This window comes from Bos grunniens, chromosome 12, assembly GCF_055505025.1.
Source record: "Bos grunniens cultivar Pamir isolate PY7600 chromosome 12, Bosgru_T2T1.0, whole genome shotgun sequence".
Taxonomy (NCBI): domain Eukaryota; kingdom Metazoa; phylum Chordata; class Mammalia; order Artiodactyla; family Bovidae; genus Bos; species Bos grunniens.
Window position 1 is genome coordinate 26,671,602 of NC_141176.1, and position 21,062 is coordinate 26,692,663.

At 38.8% G+C, this 21,062-nt stretch overlaps 2 protein-coding genes across 44 annotated transcripts in view; one reads left to right on the plus strand and one right to left on the minus strand.

The window, feature by feature from the left end:
• The window catches only part of NBEA (neurobeachin), a 672,061-nt gene extending 660,751 nt beyond the window's left edge, over positions 1-11,310 (minus strand). For all 7 annotated transcript variants that reach the window (XR_015138069.1, XM_086329378.1, XM_086329374.1 and 4 more), the window contains exon 1: positions 11,014-11,310. Coding sequence is in view for 6 of the 7 variants with exons in the window: in XM_086329378.1 (XP_086185504.1) it covers positions 11,014-11,310 (297 nt within the window). In the remaining variant the exon portion in view is untranslated. The remainder of the gene's footprint in view (positions 1-11,013) is intronic.
• The window catches only part of LOC147361561 (uncharacterized), a 631,042-nt gene continuing 621,247 nt past the window's right edge, over positions 11,268-21,062 (plus strand). For 16 of the 37 annotated variants that reach the window (XR_015138077.1, XR_015138071.1, XR_015138073.1 and 13 more), the window contains exons 1-2: positions 11,465-11,961; positions 12,138-12,204. Coding sequence is in view for 3 of the 37 variants with exons in the window: in XM_086329386.1 (XP_086185512.1) it covers positions 11,654-11,961; positions 12,138-12,204 (375 nt within the window). In the remaining 34 variants the exon portion in view is untranslated. Of the gene's footprint in view, positions 11,962-12,137; positions 12,701-21,062 lie in introns of those variants that run through there. The other 21 variants (XR_015138097.1, XR_015138095.1, XR_015138091.1 and 18 more) reach the window with 3 other exon arrangements.

The window sequence follows — 21,062 nt, forward strand, 5'->3', positions numbered from 1 at the left end:
CTGACTTCAGATTATACTACAAAGCTACAGTCATCAAGACAGTATGGTACTGGCACAAAAACAGAAATATAGACCAATGGAACAAGATAGAAAGCCCAGAAATAAACCCATGCACCTATGGGTACCTTATTTTTGGCAAAAGAGGCAAGAATATACAATGGGGCAAAGACAACCTTTTAAATAAATGGTGCTGGGAAAACTGACCAGCTACATGTAAAAGAAAGAAATTAGAACACTTCCTAACACCATACACAAAGATAAACTCAAAATGGATTAAAGACCTAAATGTAAGACCAGAAAATATAAAACTCTTAGAGGAAAACATATGCAGAATACTCAATGACATAAATCAAAGCAAGATCCACCTCCTAGAGTAATGTAAATAAAAAAAAAGTACACAAGTGGGACCTGATTAAACTTAGCCTTTTGCACAGCAAAGGAAACTATAAGCAAGGTGAAAAAGACAACCCCCAGAATGGGAGAAAATAATAGCAAATGAAACAACTGACAAAGGATTAATTTCCAAAATATATAAGCAGCTCATATAACTCAATACCAGAAAAACAAACAACCCAATCAAAAAGTGGGAAAAAGATCTAAATAGACATTTCTCCAAAGAAGACAGATGGCTAACAAACACATGAAAAGATGCTCAACGTCGCTCACTATTAGAGAAATGCAAATCAAAACTACAATGAGATATCACCTCACACTGATCAGAATGGCCATCAAAAAATTTACAAACAATAAATGCTGGAGAGGGTGTGGAGAAAAAAGAACGCTCTTGCACTGTTGGTGGGAATGTAAATTGATACAGACACTATGGAAGACGGTATGGAGATTCCTTTAAAAACTAGGAATAAAACCACCATATGACCCAGCAATTCCACTCCCAGGCATGTACTCTGAGGAAACCAAAATCGAAAGACAGACATGTATCTCACTGTTCACTGCAGCACTATATACAATAGCTAGAACATGGAAGCAACTTAAATGTCCATTGACAGATGAATGGATAAAGAAATTATGGTACATATACACGATGGAATATTATTCAGCCATAAAATGGAAAGCATTTGAGTCAGTTCTAGTGAGGTGGATGAACCTAGAACCTATTATACAGAGTGAAGTGAGTCAGAAAGAGAAAGATAAATATTGTATACTAATGCATATATATGGAATCTAGAAAAATGGTACTGCAGAATTTATTTGCAGGCTAGCAATGGAGAAACAGACTTAAGAGAACAGATTTACAGACATGAGGAGAGGGGGAAGAGAGAGTGAGATATAGGGAAAGAGTAACATGGAAACTTACATTACCATATGTAAAATCCCAAAGTTAGCCAATGGGAATTTGCTGTATGTCTCAGGAAACCTAAACAGGGGCTCTGTATCAACCTAGAGGGGTGGGATGGGGAGGGAGATGGGAGGGAGGTTCAACAGGGAGGGGATATATGTATACCTATGACTGATTCATGTTGTGGTTTGACAGAAAACAACAAAATTCTGTAACACAATTATCCTTCCATTAAAAAATAAATTAATTAAAAAAGAATGAAGGATTAATGAAAAGAACTTCTTAAATTTCTTGATGCATATCAGGAAAATTTCATTAAGAACAGCTGTAACATTTTACAGACCCTATAACATCATTTAACATTATTTTAGCATGCTGATGAACACTGGTACTTTCTTTTTAATCATTCCTTTTTCATGGTATCTCAGTATTACCTTATGTTCTTATTTAGTGAAGATGAATTATTAAAATAATCTGCAATGTCTCTTTTTTTTCCTTCAAATTTATCAAGCCCTCTGCCAAGTTATTATTTTTCTTAAGATTTACCTGACGATACCTAATACCTAAAGTTTTTTCTTTTAATTTTAATTCTAAGTATTAGTTAGAAATCACTGGGATGCAGCAAAGAGAACCCTGATTCAAAATAGCTTAAGCAAAACAAGAAATGTATTGGTCTAATGCACTGAAAAGCCTGGTAATATAAGTGACTCAAAAGGCTCCAAAGATGTCATCAGTAATCTCTCTCTTGGTTCTTGGAGCCTGTATGATAGCACCATCCTCAAGCATCCTCTGCCTTCATTGTACCAGCATGCCAGTCAAGTCTAGACTTACAGTCTAACATCTTAGCAACTCCAGTAGTGAGCATCTTCTTTCTCCAGCAGAAGGAAAGGAGTTACAAAGCTTTCACAGATGTGCAGGTAGATATTTAACCATAATGTTACTGATGGGCCAAGTATAGTCTCTGTTTCTAGTCCAGGAAAGCAGAAAGGAGTCCAGGGAAAGCTCAAAGCACACAAACCAAACATCAAGAAGAGAAGACTTCTCAAAGGAGTATCAAAAATTTTAGAAGGGATGGATGCTAGGAAGTTAAAATCAATAGAAATCTGTAACATTCTAGCCCTTGGATCCTCAACCACCTATACATTCATTTCTTTCCATGTATCAGATCAGATCAGATCAATCGCTCAGTCGTGTCCGACTCTTTGCGACCCCATGAACCACAGCATGCCAGGCCTCCCGTCCATCACCAACTCCCGGAGTTCACTGAGACTCACGTCCATCTAGTCAGTGATGCCATCCAGCCATCTCATCCTCTGTCGTCCCCTTCTCCTCCTACCCCCAATCCCTCCCAGCATCAGAGTCTTTTCCAATGAGTCAACTCTTCACATGAGGTGGCCAAAGTACTGGAGTTTCAGCTTTAGCATCATTCCTTCTAAAGAAATCCCAGGGCTGATCTCCTTCAGAATGGACTGGTTGGATCTCCTTGCAGTCCAAGGGACTCTCAAGAGTCTTCTCCAACACCACAGTTCAAAAGCATCAATTCTTCAGCACTCAGCCTTCTTCATAGCCCAACTTTTACATCCATACATGACCACAGGAAAAACCATAGCTTTGACTAGACGAACCTTTGTTGGCAAAGTAATGTCTCTGCTTTTGAATATGCTACCTAGGTTGGTCATAACTTTCCTTCCAAGGAGTAAACGTCTTTTAATTTCATGGCTGCAGTCACCATCTGCAGTTATTTTGGAGCCCAGACAAATAAAGTCTGACACTGTTTCCACTGTTTCCCCATCTACTTCCCATGAAGTGATGGGACCGGATGCCATGATCTTCGTTCTCTGAATGTTGAGCTTTAAGCCAACTCTTTCACTCTTGACTTTCACTTTCATCAAGAGGCTTTTGAGTTCCTCTTCACTTTCTGCCATAAGGGTGGTGTCATCTGCATATCTGAGGTGATTGATATTTCTCCCGGCAATCTTGATTCCAGCTTGTGTTTCTTCCAGTCCAGCGTTTCTCATGATATACTCTGCATATAAGTTAAATAAACAGGGTGACAATATACAGCCTTGACGAACTCCTTTTCCTATTTGGAACCAGTCTATAACTTCTTAAATACCATGTTTAACAATATTACTATCTTAACTGTAACAGAAAATGCACCCATTACTTCATCATGGGTGGGAAGGCAGGAAGGAAGACAAAGAAAATGCCAAGTTACTGGATTCAACAAGTCTGAAGTGTTTGTATTATGAATATTATTCTCGAGCAGGTCCAAACATGAATTTTTTGGTGGTACCTCAAAATCTCACAATGTATATCTATATAATAAATGTAACCATCCCCCATGTAATTAATACACAATGGTAAAAGAAACAATAAATAATCATAATGCCCACTTAGAAGAATGGAAAATGTAAATATGGAGGAGATAATCAAGAGGACATGACCGTCAGCTGACCCATGAGCTGGATCTGGGCAATCAGAGGCTCCTCACCCCCTCCCCTGTCCTTCAAATGTACACTCTGCCTACTCTTCCCACAGTGGGAAAGAGCCTTGAGAGCAAGGTGGTATTGAAACCATCTGGATGGTACAAATGACTGAACTCAGTTAAGGCCTCTGTAGTTTAAAGATTCTGGTAGGCAGGTGTGGAGACCATTCATCTTGTGGTTGCCAAAGACAAGCCTTACACATTCTCCTGCTTAATAAATCTACCAGCGACCAATTTGGAGTCTCTGCCAGAGACCAATCTGGTCTCCCTCTTTTCTTTGATATCTCCTTGCCCTCTGTGCAATATGGACCAGTTCACAAACCAACAGTAAACATATCATGGTTATTAATTCAAACCAATAGACCATATACTACTGATCAGAGTAGCAAGAATTGCCTGTCGTAGCAATGGAGTCTCTTGATCAACCAATCTGGATGCATCACCATCATCATGGTGGTGATGCACCACCGCCTCAGAAGACCTCACTTGTCCATTATCCTCTATGGCCTCAGATCTTCCTTCTAGCAGCTGTACTGTTTTAGTAGCCCGCTTCCTCTTATTGAGGCTGAGAATTGCCTTAGACGTAAAAAGAATACAAGACTTTGTTTACCAGGCTTGAGGTTATCCTGGAAATAGTACCCCTAAAAGCTCAATAAACTTTTGGTCAATTTACTTCAGTCAACTGGTTGAACTAGCAACCAAAGCCAGAGATCTTGTCAAGATACCAAACTGTCTTTTAAGTTTCATAGCAATACTGAATCTCATAGCAATAAGCCTTCACATTACTCACCCATTAAAAGCCTCTGTTTAATGATTTTCCTTGAAGCAATGTGAAATAATATGCTGGAAGAGGAGGTACAGCTACTCTATCATTTGTTCCCTGGTTGGATCCTTTTTCAAAACTCTTTAGTAACTGGACTGTTACTTTGGTCAGGAGACTGGGACTAGAATGGATGAGGTGCTTGAGAAAAGCTGTAAACCAGAACTTTGCCTGAGTTTAATTTAAACTCCTGTCTTTCCTCTTACTAATTTTAGTACAAAGTTAAAAAAAAAAATTAGAATTTCCAACCTTCAAGATTCTTGATTTTCTGATTCTCTTAGATGGCAGCTATAGGCAGAAAAGGCCTCTCTTACTTGGAAACACAATCCCTTCTTCCCTCTCTTCTTCCAAGCATGCCAGCTTGGACCAAAGAAAATTCCTTTCTTATGAGGCAAAAATTGGCCAAAACACTTGAGAATCCCTAAAGTTCCAGCCTCAGCAGCTCTATGGCCAAAGACAACCCAGGTAACAACCCAGGTAACAATTGAAAGAGCTGTTTCATAATTCCTTAAAAGGAATTGCTGGGGGAAAGCAGTCCTCACTGCCTTGCACTCCATTTCAACGTTCAGGATCTGTTCCCACATTGTCCCATTTCCAGTTATTAATGTCTAAGCTAGCAAGGAAATTTTTCCAAGTGACAAAAATGCAATTTACGCTGATTTGAAAGTAATAACAATAAAAAATAATAAACTTTACAACAGAGACGTTAACGGTTAGAAGATGATCACCACAGACAAAGAACTCCAGGTGCTCAAGCAGCATCAAGATACAGGTCTCTGGGGACCTCACTGGTGGTCCAGCGGTTAAGAATCCACCTTCCAATGCAGGGGACAAAGGTTTGACCCCCGGCAGGTGAACTAAGATCCTACATGCCTTGGGGTATCTAAGCCCAGGGCTCTGCAACTACTGAGCCTTCAGGCCACCTCTAGAGAGAAACAAGGATCCTGGAAGCTGCAACTAAGACCTGACACAGCCAAAAAGTAAGAAATATGTTTTTTTTAATTCTTAAAAATATATATATATTTCTCTCTCTTGGCTTCATACTTGGTCAAATTCTAACATAGGTCAATTCTAACATTTGGTCAAACCCCACAGCTATAGAATGGGTCTGCCAATTCAACAACCCCAAAAGGAAGAATTTCAGTTCAAGTCCTGTGACTGATCCTGTGGCTCCCCTCAGATTAAATGCTCACCTAGGAAGCAGTCATGGTGATTCTGGACATGTCTGGGTTATACACCAGCCCATGTGAATCCATCTGAACCAGCTGAACTAAGAATGGAGGATGAGTGGTTCATTTAAGGAAAGTGGGGTACTATTACCAAAAAGCAGAAATGTATGCAAGATAGACAAAAAAAGAAATGTCCACTATTCCTGGTAACATGACAAATAGTAACAATATTTTTAATTTCTATTCAATGCCATATATATATATATATATACACACATAATTTACTTAAAATAACATGTTCTTAGTTATGAGTGTATATATCTGACAATATATACCAAAAAACAATTAACAGATTCTTATTTATTCTAAGACATCAGTTCAAAATAATATTAACTTATAGAGTAATACCCTACATAGAAAACATTCATATATAGTCAACAAATATTTCTAATTGTAAGAACAGGAAATATATTAACTTTATATGAGTCATTTATTTCAAGATCTTGGATCCGGACCCTACTGCTGAACAGAATTTCAGAAACTTGCCCTCTACTGCCTAATAATGGTGTCCTGTACATTCTCAAAATTCACTTAACTTATCCAAGAGCCAGAAATACCAAAAAAAAAAAGTATACATAACATAGCCTTCCGCCCTCACAGAGTTCACAGCATAGGCAATGAAACATGTATAAATAACTAGAGACTAAATAGCATACACAAAACTAGAAAATGATGGTTGTATCTTTGTATAATAAGGAAATATGCTGACACTGCACAAAATATCACAATTAGAGGCAAGAAATGAAAAAAAACCTATGAAACTGATGCAAACTACTATTAAAGTAAATAATCAAAAATGTGGACAACTGATTTTTACAATACTGCCACATCAGTGATCCAAAATGGAAGCTGGAACCAATAAATTTGACACTGTATTTGGAGAACGTAGAGCAAAAGATGAGAGAACCTTGAGATACATTTAATTAACTACAAAGTATTTGCCAAAAACTGACGAGCAATACAAAAAATACTTATTTAAAATTACTATAACTTGATCACAAACTCATAGAACACATTCTACTTAGTGGTTAGTTGTATTAATACAACTAAATTAATATTTTAAAAGAAAACTTCAGAACTCCTCAGGATATTGAAATTCCCAATATTTACATACACACTCAATTTAGTTTTCAATACCTAATAATAAGAATAAAATATAATTCAAATTAATGTGAAAGGACTTACATATGAACATAAAATGAAGGAAATTCTATTTTAATATAAATAAATGTGGTTCTGTTGATATTAAGGGCTTCCATGACTCAAAAATCCAACTACATATATTTAAAAGAAATTTAGTTCAAAAGCAGAACACATCTTTTGTTCGTGAAATTATAAATATCTTTAAAATTAAATTATTCTGATTATGAAGCTGCAGATGAAAAAAACTCTAAGGAATAAAAGTCACTGTCACATTCAAGTACAGAAGGGAAAATCTTTTAAATTTCTTTTTAACAATAATACCACAATCCATATATCAAGAGTAGAGAGGAACTTAGCCCATAAAATCCCCTCAAAGTATCTTATTATACTTTTAATACAATATACAGTATACCACTTAGAATGTAAAAAAAAAATCAAAGGAAATGTTTTCTACCATTAAAGATATACTAGTATATTGCATGATTTGTGAAAAAATCAAATCCTATAGATTTATACTACCTAAGCCAGCAATTCCAAAAAATAAACCTATTGTGAATTAAGTAAACATTAATGTTGCATTTTATCTGTTCTAAAAATGTTTGTATTAAAATCTATAATAAGATACTTTCATGTTATAAACAAAGAACATGTTATGTATACACAGAATTTACTTCAAGGAAGTAAAAACCTTATATAAACATATATTGTGTTTATAAAGTAAGCAACGGATTAAGTAGTATGCCTAGTATACCTGTTTCATAATTGAAACAGCCAACAAAATTCCTTTTCTATAGCTAAATGCTCTTATTTTGCCACATTAAATAATACCTCCCAAAGCCAAACTTTGTCGATGATCAGTTTTTTCCATTGGTAAAGCTGTGATGCAAAATCCTTGACAATATACTTTCACTGTAATTTATTTACAAATTAACTTACTCATATCCCTGATCCTATCCATCTCATATTTGAACGTTTCAAGTGAACTATAATATCATCATACAAATACACTCATCTACAGTGGAAATTACTCATTTTATTTCTCATTCCATTGGTGATTCTTCAACAAATTCCCATAATCCACCTAACAGTGGAAATGGATCTCTACCTCTGGTCAAAAAAGGACCCAAACTTACAACCATGGCTGTATTAAACTAGTCTTATATTTTAGTGTAAACTTCAACTTTGCTCTATAAAACTTTTAATTCTTTGGGTAAAGTATGTGAGAAACCTAAAAACCAAGTATTAGTAGTTTCATCATATAAAGAAAAAGAATATACAGGACAAAAAATATTTTGACAAAGGTGGCTGAGACAGGGTTTTAAGCCAGGAACTGTTTTGTTTTCAAGTTTCATTAGTTCTTCCTTTCTTTTCTGTCATAGAAAGCACTGTGATACATATTTCATTATTCCCAACTACATTTTAATTTAATGTTTTAAATTAAGATCGTAAACAAAAACAAAAAAAAAACAACCTCATTTTAAGAGACATAGAGGCTTCCAACCTTTAGCAGGTCACAGAGAGCCCTAAATTGATTTTACTGATATACTCATTAAGTAAACAGAATTAAGTTTGATGATTATTTTTAAACATATTGATCTTCAAATATTTTCTCAATCAACAAATTTTCACATGACACTTTCATCATGAGTATATGGGAAAGATAAAGCACTAAACCTTCCATTCCAGAAATATTACACTGCAAATGGCTAATGTGCATTCCACAACCAATATACTTAACAACTTAATAGTAATAGATGCTTTTGTTATTCTTTTCCCCCAAAGTTTCTATCAACTGTACTCATTAAGTATGTACAAAGAAATTTTAAACCTGATTTTTAACGGCCAAAACCAATGCAGTTACATCTTAAATGGATTTGGGGATGTACCATGTCAGTATTAACTTATTTCTGGTTACTCTAATTAAGCTTACCAGTAAAGTTAACCTTTAATAATGTTTGCATATGGAGCCTTCATGCCAGATTTTCAGTGCACTGAAGATAGTTAAAATTCTTTTTTACCTCAACAGAAATATTTCACTTCCTTTCTTAACCTACTATATATCTATAGAACCCCATCTGTTAAGAACTGATCCAGCATACATTGCTACTGCTGCAGAGTCCAAACTGGTTACACATTCAAATCAGTTTCCAGCTTGTAACAGTCTCTATTGCCTCTTCTCACAGAAAAATGTATTAGGTAAGCATATAAATACTTCTTAAAATAACCTAAAATCACATCATCTAAGGTAAAAATGGTATTAGAAAACTGTTAAAAAAAAACAAAAAACTTTAAATGTTTTCTTTTAAATTAACAGAAGAACAGTACCTGCTAACCTACTAACATATTTTGAGATTTCATCTCTTTAAAAAAGGCAAGTACTGACCTCCTATTGGCTGCTGGTTAAAATTAAAATGTCCAAGAAAACAGTATTTCTATTAGTGTTTTGAAAAGAATTTGGTTATACCAAGGAAGTGACAGTCCCCCAAACTTATACTGACTTTCTTGTGGTGATTTGTTTGAAGGGTACACAGAAGTACAAAGAAATGTTTGGTACTTAAACAGTAATAAATATAACAAAGAAAAGTCAGATATTTTCCTATCTTTCACTTGACACCCAAGCAAGAAAAAAAAAAAAAAAACCAAAAGAAAAAGATAAAAAACAAACAAAACCCAACAGCTTTAACTTTTCTGTACATTTAAGAGGTACATATACCATGGACATTATCTAATTCCTGTCTCAGGGCACTGCTGCTGCAGCTTTCAGTTTCCCAATAGATCAAATAAAAATAATTGCTTAGCTGAAAATTCTGACTGCATGGGTGTCATCAAATCTCCTTATAAGCATATTTTTATATTCCTGTGACTCCACATCAAATACAATAGTCAACTGATTGCTCCTGATTTAAGCCTTGCCTTCCAAAACCCAACCTGACATTTTGTCAAAGGCTAAATATTGCAGAGGAAACTGTTTAAAAAGCTGTGCTGCAGCAAAAACTGCATTTACAAGGCATTAAAAAAAAAAAAAATGAACTAATCTTAAATGAACTAGTCTTATTATCCGAAATCTATGATTCTCCTCTCTTTAGTTCTTCCCCATGTCTTTCCCTGACATCTTGAAGATTCTTAGCCTCTCCGTAGATAGATATCGCCAAACATTAAGTCATACACAGTTCTGCAGTAACTCTTTCTTATCATGTAAGAAACCAAAGCCTAGGACTGAATTTAACACCTTTCCTCTGGTCTTTAGCCACATGCCACGCTCTCTGAAGGCAACCATAGAAACCAACCTGTATGATTAGGTGCCCCCACATTTTAACACCTCATGTGCACAAAAAAATGACTACGAGGTCAGTGTATTCAGGGCCGTATTACAAAGAAAGAAAGGCTACCTAAAAAGAGATGCGGGCGGGGGTGGGGTGGGGTGGGGGGGGGAGGCCTGGGGAGGAGAAACAGACACAGCACTCTCCAGTACAGTCTGGGAATATATTTAAAAGCAGATGCAAAACTGCATCATTTTCCTCCTCGTTCGAAAACATCACAACCCAGCTGCTCAAGTTGGAGCTGACGTGCTTCTCACGTTTCAGGAGCACCGGGGAATTTAGGCTCCAGGGGCAAGGCTTTCATCCTGGGAGAGCCACCGCACCGACAATTATAAGAGTGTGGCAGGAAGGACCCCAGAGAAAAGGAGGCCTTCCTCTCCCCGTGACCATAAACTCTCAAGAAGACCCAAACCCTGTACGGCCAGGGACGACTGACGACTCGCAGTCATGAAAAGTGATCCTAGGCGGTGTGAAGTTGGGCACTGCGCTCAGGCGGCAGGAGAGGACCGGAGGAGAGAACGGGGAGGTGGCGTGGCTCTGGCAGCGAGCAGGCAGCTCACCCGCTGGGCGATACCCGCTGGACGATCTGTGCTCGCGGGGACGCGCTGCGTGTGGGACCCGGGGAGGGGGGTGCAGGGGTGGGAGCCAGCGCCTGGGGAGGAAGGCAGGCCGTGGCGGGGCTGGGAGGCAGATGGCGAGCACGCCTTTCCCCTTACCAGGTTGAGCACCGTCTCCACGATGTCCCTGTTGCTGACCTCTCCGACCTGTATGAGTCCAATCAACACTGCGAATTTCATCCGGATGTTGCGGATCGGCACCGAAGGGTTAATCATCCCCGCGGGCAGCACCACCGAGCCGGAGCCGGACGCCCCCCTCAACTCCCCTATCCCGCTGCCCCCGCTGCCACCGCCGCCGCTGCCCCCGCCGCCTCCGCCGCCGCTGGCCCCGACGGCGATGAGCCCAACGGGCTGAGGCTCGAGCCCCGGGCCCGGGCCCGGCTTCTCGCTCGCCATTTGCTCCCCTCCTGACGAGAAGGGAAGAGCCGAGGCGCCGCCGCCGCCGGTACCGTTATACCTGCCTCGGCCCCCGCCCCCCGGCCGTCGCCTCGGAGCCCCAGCATCCACCAGCGCCGCGGCGCCGGGCCCGCTCCCCGCCTGCGCCTCGACCCGGCCCGCTCCGACGCCCTCCCCGGCGGAGGCGGTGGGTTATTCTCAGGCTTATTCCCGGCGGTGGCGGCGCCGCTAACCGCTGCCCGGCGAGCGGCAGTGCCCGCCCAGCAGCTGTGCCGCTGCCGCCGCCGCTGCCTCCTCACGCTCCCCCTCCCAGTCCTTCCGGCCCGGCCCGCCCCCCGCGGAGATGCTGCCGCCGTTCGGAATAACCCTGGGGCGCGAGCAGCTGCCTGCGGCGCTGGCCGGCGCTGAAGCTCAGAACTGTGACTGCCGCCGCTGCTACAGGCGCCACTGTTGTTGTGAAGCCCCGACGCCGCCGCTCACTCCGCCATGTTGCCGCCCCCTGCCTGCGGTAGCGGCCACTGCGCCTGCGCAGAGCCTCCGGGGGGGCGGAGCCCTCGTGCACCCCCTCTTTCGCCCTGCCCTCCTTCCCCTTCCACCCACCCAGCCCGACACCCCTCGTCCCTCCCCCAACCGCCCTGAACGGATAGACAGGTGAGCAGGTGCATGGGGACCGCTGCCAGACACGGGCGAGCTGGCAGAGGCGGGGCGGGTGGTGGTTTCCTCAGAGTTTTTCCCTTGAGGGTGGACTCTCCCTGTGGGGAAGGACACCCGAGTGTGTGTCTCGCCTTCGCTGCCACCTCCTTATTCCCTCACTATCCTCTTGCTAGGAAGAGGTTCGTCATCTTCGTCGTCGCATCCAGCAGCTGCTACAGCCAGTGCCACGTGCCTTGTAAGGTAGGGGAGTGGCAGACGACCTCTTTCTGCCCCCTCAGGCCCTTCCCTCAGTCCTGTCCGCCTGCCCGCCTTGGAATTACCCAGTGAAAAAAAGTGGCTGGCAAAGCAGAAACGAACGCACTGTGGGGAATAATCCTGCATTGTCGGGGGAAGGATACAGATGGAGTATAATGGGTCTTTTTCTACAGCCATCAAAGAGGCTGACACCTGCACACACAGGCACGACTTAAAATAGAACTTGTTCAACAGTGATCCTCTCTGGATGGAGCTCTGAACAACAAACAGTTCTTGAACTCACCTCCCAGATTAAAAAGGCTGCACCGTGTGACACTGTGGGGTAGTAGGTGGTGGGAGCGACAAATCCCACATTTAAAAAATCCTTAATGATCCTCAGGTATGACGCCAACTAATGATGCGCCCCTTTTTGTTAGGCATGTACAATTCAGAGGATTTTAAGAATTATCTTAAAATATAAGTAATTCTCTGCCAGTCTTAATTTGTGGTTAAAGTAATAGATTTCTGTGTCTTCACGTATAGAGAATGAAAAAAAAAATAGTTTTACTTTTGAAAATTAAAATGTACACAACAGTCTTGCCGCTCGTGTCGAATTAAAACTAAATAGGCAGGACTAGTGTTTATCTCAAAATGAAGGATGTAATTTTTTTTTTAATATTTCATGAGGTATACCCTTTTCAATAGAAATATATTGTCAGACACCAGAACTATTAGGTATCTTGAGGTATATTCAAATCATTTTAACTGTCAACTCAATTGAAAATAGTCAATATACAAATCTGTCATAATCCGATTTGTTAGTGCTCATGTTTAATTGGATTGGCTAGTCAAGTTAACTCCTGGGTTATTGGGATGCATTAAAATTCTGAAGTGCCATAAGTCATGTATACCAAAATTCCTCAAGACCGGTGCTTGGATTAGTCCTTGATTGTGTGCTTCTGTTTAAACTTTTCCTGAAGTAATTGAATTATTAAAATAATTCAGCAAAAATTTCTGAAAGAAATGGTGATTGGTATGTCCATATAAATTAAATAGCAAGTGAATTAAAAAATGTTAGAAACATTGAAAGCAACCTCTAGATCTTAATAGTGTGACTTAGATATGCTGCCATAAAAAAATCCTGTGACGTATATCCACCTATTTCCTTTTATATATCCCAAGTGAATAACATCTACTTTTGCAAGCACTTTTTTCATGTGCAAGTTTAAAATGATATATCTATCTTATATCTGTAAATCCAGATTGAAAGGTCATCATACTAGCTTCTTTTTACCCTGCTGTTCAATATGACAGCAGGTTCTACTTCTTGCTACTTTTAGACTTTAAAAAGTGTTCACCAGTTCCCTGGCAGCTCCTTGAAGTCGGTGTGGTGTGGTGGAAAGTACACAGGCCTTTGAACCACACTCACAACTAACCACCTGTGCAGTCTCCTCAAGTTATTGAACTCAATCTTTTATTCACCAATAGGGGTGAGATTATCTATCCCACAGGGAGTGAGAATTCAATGAAATAATTTCAACTCAGCAGCCAGCATATAGTAAATATGTCCTTGTACACTTGGTATACAGGAACAATCTGTGTTGAATTACCTATAAACACTTGTAAGAACAATTATAACCACATGCAAGTCTTTATAATTGCAGTTACATGTACTATAGTTTCAGTACTGCCCTCTGAAACATAAAGTTTTGAAAATTCAAGCAGGTCTGTTTCCTTATAGTCAACAAAGCCTCTTTCTAACAAAGACATAAATAACTTAGCATTTGCATTAACAGTATTTTGAAATATAAAAGAGATTACCTATAATGTTCATTTTTAAGTCTCCAGATTAAAAATATTTTATGTAGTAAATGTCAATTGTGTATGCATTCATGCTTTAATAGATGCATACCCATACTTCCAAAGGACAGTCCTTCAAAGATAAGCCCATGAAGCTCTGAGTTTCAAGAGGCAATACTATGTAGTGGTTACGAACATAGGCTCCAGACTCAGTGGAACCTGGGTTTGGATTCCAGTTTTGCTACCCACTTATCCATGTGATCTTGGGCAAATGACTTCTCTTCAAAGCCCTGTTTTACCCAACCCAAAGTAGAGATTGATAGGATTAAAGGATGAAAGGAGCTAATACATTTAAGGTATTTAACTTAGTAGCAAGTGTCAATAAATAATGTTTCCTTTCTCTGGCTGTGGGAAAAGACTACACTGTAATTATTTGTGTGTCTCCTGCACCTTGTATGTGACCAGAAAAAAAGAAAACAGCAGTTGGCTAGGCTAAATGTTCCCATTCCCTTCAGCTGTCCTTTAAAAAGCAAATTTCTTTGCTTTCCTCTAAGTTTTATCTGAACAAAGTACTCCAAATCCTAGTTGAATGTAGACAGTATAAAACAGAGGGAAACTCTTACCCTGAACCTCCATCTTTAGAAACAGATTTTCTGTTAATGTATCCCAAAGTTGAATTAGTTTGCTTTGGTTTGGTTTGGTTCTGGGTTTTCCAGAAATATAACACCAGTGGTTCATGTAATGCACAGTGATCCATACTTTATGTGTAGTAGGTTCTCAAACAGTTTTGGTTCCATTCCCTTCTTATCTGAAAATTACTGTGAACTGAAACAGCAGAGTTCTGTTTTGTTGTTGTTTTGCTTTGTTTTGTTTCTAGCCATTCTGCTTCTAGGCAGCAGCACATATCCAGTAGGAGCTTTGCAAGTAGATTTGGCAATAGCAAGTGCAGAACTGTACATATCTATTTTAGATTTAATTTTATTTTATTTAAATTCTCTATTTAATTTTCTATTTAAATTTAATATGCTAGGAATTTCTTAATCCTGATTATATCATGCAAAAAAATTATCTTCTTCTTTTTATTATCTTATTATCTGCAAATCTGAGAACAGTCCTTCTATGTCTTCATCCAAATATTTTATCAAACGGGATAAAAACAGCTCTGTAGTTCCTAGAAACATTCTGATTGAAGTCACATTTTTCAAACTGTGCCTCCCAAGCCAGTAGTGAGTCATGAAACAGATTTATTAGGTTATAACCAGCAGTTTTCTTAATGAAATATAATAGAAAAATATAGACTGAAAAACATGACAGTGCATCCATTTTTTAAATTATGCATGTGCACATACTACGTATATGTATGCTTACTGGATAATATGAAAAATCTATTTCATACTGCAAGTCATTGTCAAAAAGCTTTAAAAACACTGATTTAAGTTGTATATAAACACCTGTTTGGCATAATCCTTCAATTATTAAATAGTTACCATCCTGTGCTGAAAAACAGGCCATATTTCTCTAACTTGTCCAACAGAATATTGTAAGGGACCTTGACAACTAGTTAGTTGAAGTCTGGATACACTCTGTTTCTCTGAGCAAAATTAAAGTGAAAATACATAGATTTATTATCTACAATTATAGAATTATTATCAATTTTTCCAACATCTGTTTCACAAATAAGAAAATGTTTTTGATTTGATAATGGGACTTATTGCTCTCTTTCTAATGAATGAGTCATTCCATAATCTCACCTACAGGTAGTATTAAACTACTTGCTATGGATTTTCAAGAATTTATCTCCTCCTCCTCCCTTTGGTGCTTTAATCCTCTGGCAAATCTCATTTTCTACAACTCCTCAAAGATGTTTGAGAGTTGCTAAGTGATCTAGTTTTGAGATCTTTCACGATCAATGGATATAATTTGTCCTGCCTTGGGGACCTAAATCCGTTTAGACTAGCTGGATTCCTATTTACAGTTTCTTCACCAAACTTAAACTTCTATTATTAGTTCTACCTTTCACTCCATTACTTTTAATCCTAAACAGAAAACAGACACATAGAAATTCAATATGTATTAATAAGTCTGATCTAGTTTGGGGGTGACTAAAATGATGCAGATGGTGACTGCAGCCATGAAATTAAAAGACGCTTACTCCTTGGAAGGAAAGTTATGACCAACCTAGATAGCATATGCAAAAGGAGACATTACTTTGCCAACAAAGATCCATCTAGTCAAGGCTATGGTTTTTCCTGTGGTCATGTATGGATATGAGAGTTGGACTGTGAAGAAGGCTGAGAGCCGAAGAATTGATGCTTTTGAACTGTGGTGTTGGAGAAGACTCCTGAGAGTCCCTTGGACTGCAAGGAGATCCAACCAGTCCATTCTGAAGGGGATCAGCCCTGGGATTTCTTTGGAAGGAATGATGCTAAAGCTGAAACTCCAGTACTTTGGCCACCTCATGTTAAGAGTTGACTCATTGGAAAAGACTCTGATGCTGGGAGGGATTGGGGGCAGGAGGAGAAGAGGATGACAGAGGATGAGATGGCTGGATGGCATCACTGACTCAATGGACATGAGTCTGAGTGAACTCCGGAAATTGGTGATAAACAGGGAGGCCTGGCGTGCTGCGATTCATGGGGTTGCAAAGAGTCGGACATGACTGAGCGACTGATCTGATCTGATCTGATCTGAAAATGATGCTTACCAGCCAACAAATATCTGAGCACCTACTGTGTGCAAGAAAGTACACTAGTTGAGATGCATATTTTCAAATTTCCCATTTAGAGAAATACTGTGTTTATGCATGGAAAGTTAATCAGCAAGTCAACACATTAAAAATATCAAACAGAAATAATAAATACTCTTGAATTTCAAAAGAACTAGACATGCAAACACCCTAAGGTTCATATACACGCTTATACATCCACATAAATCTACATATAGATGCACACACACACATACGTACTCAACATCAGATTAGCCATACCTCTATGCATTCTTCCTTGGCAGTTTGTCTAGCATGCATTTCATTCTTCATTCGAGTGAGATCCTGCTCACTTCATACCTGGTCCCCTTGTGTCCACACACTCACTCTTGTTCAGTGCATCATATACATAGGTAATTTTCCTAGAGCTCTACCTTGATGGACAGATTGATGTGGTTCAGAATTGTAAGTGTTTTTATCATATTATCTTCTACATGCATACATATAGAAGAAAAAAAAAAAAAACTCAAAAAATCATGTAATCCTCTTTGCCTTGTAACAAATTAAATCCAGAGTCCTTATCTTGGTACCAGAGACCCTTCATACTTGACTTTAGCTTACTTTCTTATTTTACCTCATTCTGTTCCTGACAGGAACCCTATAACAGTGGCTCCCAACCTCTTTGCATGTGTGCAACTCTTTTCATCATTAAATTTACAGACTCCTAAACTCCTGCCTCAGAGAAGGCAATGGCAATCCACTCCAGTACTCTTGCCTGGAAAATCCCATGGGCTGAGGAGCCTGATAGACTGCAGTCCATGGGGTCGCTAAGAGTCGGACACGACTGAGCAACTTCACTTTCACTTTTCACTTTCATGCATTGGAGAAGGAAATGGCAACCCACTTGAGTGTTCTTGCCTGGGGAATCCCAGGGACGGGGGAGCCTGGTGGGCTGCCGTCTCTGGGGTCGCACAGAGTCAGACATGACTGAAGCAACTTAGCAGCAGCAACAGCAGCAAACTCCTGCCTGAGACTTATCCTTCTAATATCCATTGATTGAGAAAAGTATGGTAAAAGTATTAACAATTTAATATGCTATTTAAAAATGTTTACATTTAAAAAATCATAACATCTACATATAATTGAAACACAATTGTGGGTTGCATTGTGTCTCTCAAAAAGATATGTTTAAGTCCTACCCTCAGTATCTGGGAATGTGACCTTGTTTGGAAATAAGGCCATTACAAATGTAATCAAGTTCAGAGGAAGTTATACTGGAGTTATAACCTCATTATAACTAGGAAAGATTCATCCTTAGAGCCTTCAGAAAAAGCATGACCCTTCTGATACCTTGCTACTTCTAAACTCCAAAACCGGGAGGGAATACATTTCAATTATTTTAAGCCACGTATTTTATGATGTTTTGCCACAGCAACCCTAGGAAACTAGTATACCTACATACAACGTAAATATGTTTGATACTTATTCTGTCCACAAACAATGCCTACTATGTAAATATTTGTGGATCATTTTCAATAATTCTCAAGTCCCTGGGTTGGGGAAAAATGTTTTAGCCAACCCCGAACTACTTTATCCCCAGTTAATACATTGTGCTTTTATATTTCAGTGTTTTACTCGTATTTGTCCTTCTGTCCATAGCACTGTCCTCCTCATCCCCCCTACTGAAATTCTTACCAGCTGAAATGCCATATTTGTGAATACATTCAGAATGCAACCTAGAGAAAAATGATCTGAAACTTTCTACCATTCCCAGCATTAGAAAAAAAAAAGATTCTGCCTTTTTTCCCCCAGGTAGCATAGGTTGGCACATTTTTGCTTAAATAAATTAATAGTTTGCATCCTCTCAGACGCATTTGCCAAGAGTGAGGAATTCACATAACAATATATGTAGTCACCTAAACAGTCTTCACTGAAAATTTTTTAAATGTACATGAATAGTTATTTCCATACTAACAACATGACCAGTAAGTTTCTCTTTGGTTTTTACACAGTGGCACCCAGTGCATTGTCATCATTGTTGTGTTTGGTATGCATGTGTTATAGAAAGACAAGTATGTTAAAGAGTAAGGTTCATAGTTGATTATTTTTAATAATTAAAGCTGTCATATCCTGTTCATCTCCTATCTACCATGCATTTTTACATGTATTATTTCTAACTCTGACTTCAGTTCTTTAAGTAAGGTTTTATTGTCTGCATTTTTCAAATGAGGAAACTAGTGTGAAGAGGAGGTATCAGTTGTGCAAATCATAGTTTAGGAAGTGACAAAATTAGGATTCCATCCCACTTATGGCTGGCCAGTTCCTCAGGTGTATTCAGTATTCCTCAAGGCCACATTGGGACCTAGAATGAGGTCCTTGTTTTATTTATACCAAATTTACCAGACGCAAGATAAGGAGACTGGGCAAGTTCATGGAAAAAACAACAAAGTCATCATGGTTTTACATGTTTTGGTGAAAGCACCCCACCAAGGGATGACCTTTTGTTTGTTTGTTTTTGTTTTAGTTTATTTGCTGCCTGGGCTGTTTGTTGTGGTGTGCACAAAGCTCTCTAGTTGTGGCACGCAGGCTCTAAAGGGCACAGGCTCAGTAGTCTCCATGTCTTGGCTTAGTTGTCACATGGGCTTAGTTTCCCCAGAGCATGTGGAATCTTAGTTCTCAGACCAGGGATTAAACCCATATCCCCTACACTGGAAGGCAGATTCTTAACCGCTGGACCAGCATGCTAGTCCCAAGAGATGATCTTTAGAGTCAATCTGATTGTATTGTCTTTGTGCCTATAAAGGTTCAGAAAACTCTATTAGCCTTTTTGTTTCCTGGGAATCACTTTAATTCTAGACAAAAATTACTTGGAATAAATAAATTGTTTTTAATTATGTTCATTAAGGTTAACCAAAATTTAATTGCATGGTTCCATTGATATATCACTCCTTATTATGCTTTTCTGGCAAAGATTTTGTTGTATGTCTAACTAACCATTAATCGCCTAGTCCCTGTTGAAAGTATTATTATCATTGTATGTCTATATAATCATAATTTTTTTAAAAAAAAAAGCACATACTCTGCCTAGAAAGAGGGAAAGCATGCTATGAGGAAGTATCCAGGAGTTCTTTAGAATAGTTACCTCATTAATAGGATCTCTGCACAATAAGAGAGGGATCTTTACCAACTTTAGCCCAATTGAGAAGCAGCGCATAGATTCAATCTGAGCCTGATCCTGGTGCATAAAACTTTAGATTAGAACCTTCCTCTAATGATGCCGGCAGCCACAGATTAACCAGTGGAAGAATGTCTTGAAATAACCACCTCATTAATCAGTTAACAGATAGTACATGGAGACAATCTGAGGTTTATGTTTCGATATTCTGTAGCTATAGTATATCTCTCTTAACAAACACAAGAATCAGGATGAGAAAAGAAATGGAGAGGAAAAGTGGAACAGATTACCAGGACTGTAGCTTTTCCCTGGGAGTTGAATCTTACACATTTTGGGGAATTTGTTATATACAGCCTCTTTGTTGTTAATGTGAAAATGAATCTTAAATAGCACAGATAAGGTTAACAGATATCTTAAGAGTCAAGATGCTTCATCACATTCAGTATGTTTGGGTATCTGTTAAAGCACTATAAATGTGTATGTCAAACTTTATTTCTGTTTGGCTAATCTAAGTCTGTGAGAAGTAGATGGAATGTTCTATGTTGGCCACAGCTTTGTCATGGGTTTCTTTGTTTCCGTTAAAACAAACTCAACGTGATTTCTTTTGCAGTGGCGAAAGACGTAACAGAGCATGTTTCGGGGCTGTTTGCATTCAGTGAAGCATAGAAAGATGATGGCTACATGATTCGCCCCCATAATTAACACCATGGTATTTTCTTTCATATGCATAACAGAAAACTCACATGGTTACCTTATAAAATAAGACATCTTATTTTATAAACATTTCAATATTTTTTGTTTTACCATTTGCATCCTAATCCCAAGTAGTCCTTTGAAGTAGAGTGGCTAAAGGAAGGGTTTTGAAATCAGATAGATTGGGTTCATGTGCAAACAAATTGACCTTGAACCTCATTCTGCACCTGTAAAATATAACTACCTCACATATATGGAGTTTTTAAATACTCCAAGCATGTATTACATGCTTGGAGTATTTAAATAGATTAAAGATATATAACATTTAGAACAATGCCTATAATAGGTACTCAATAGATGGTAGAAATTGCAACTATACACTAACACAAAAAGACAGCAGAATCTTGAATTTTCAAATTATGTAATGGAGTACACTAATATCCGCTTATTTTATCTTTATTCATTGACCTGATTTTCCCTTCTTCAGACAGC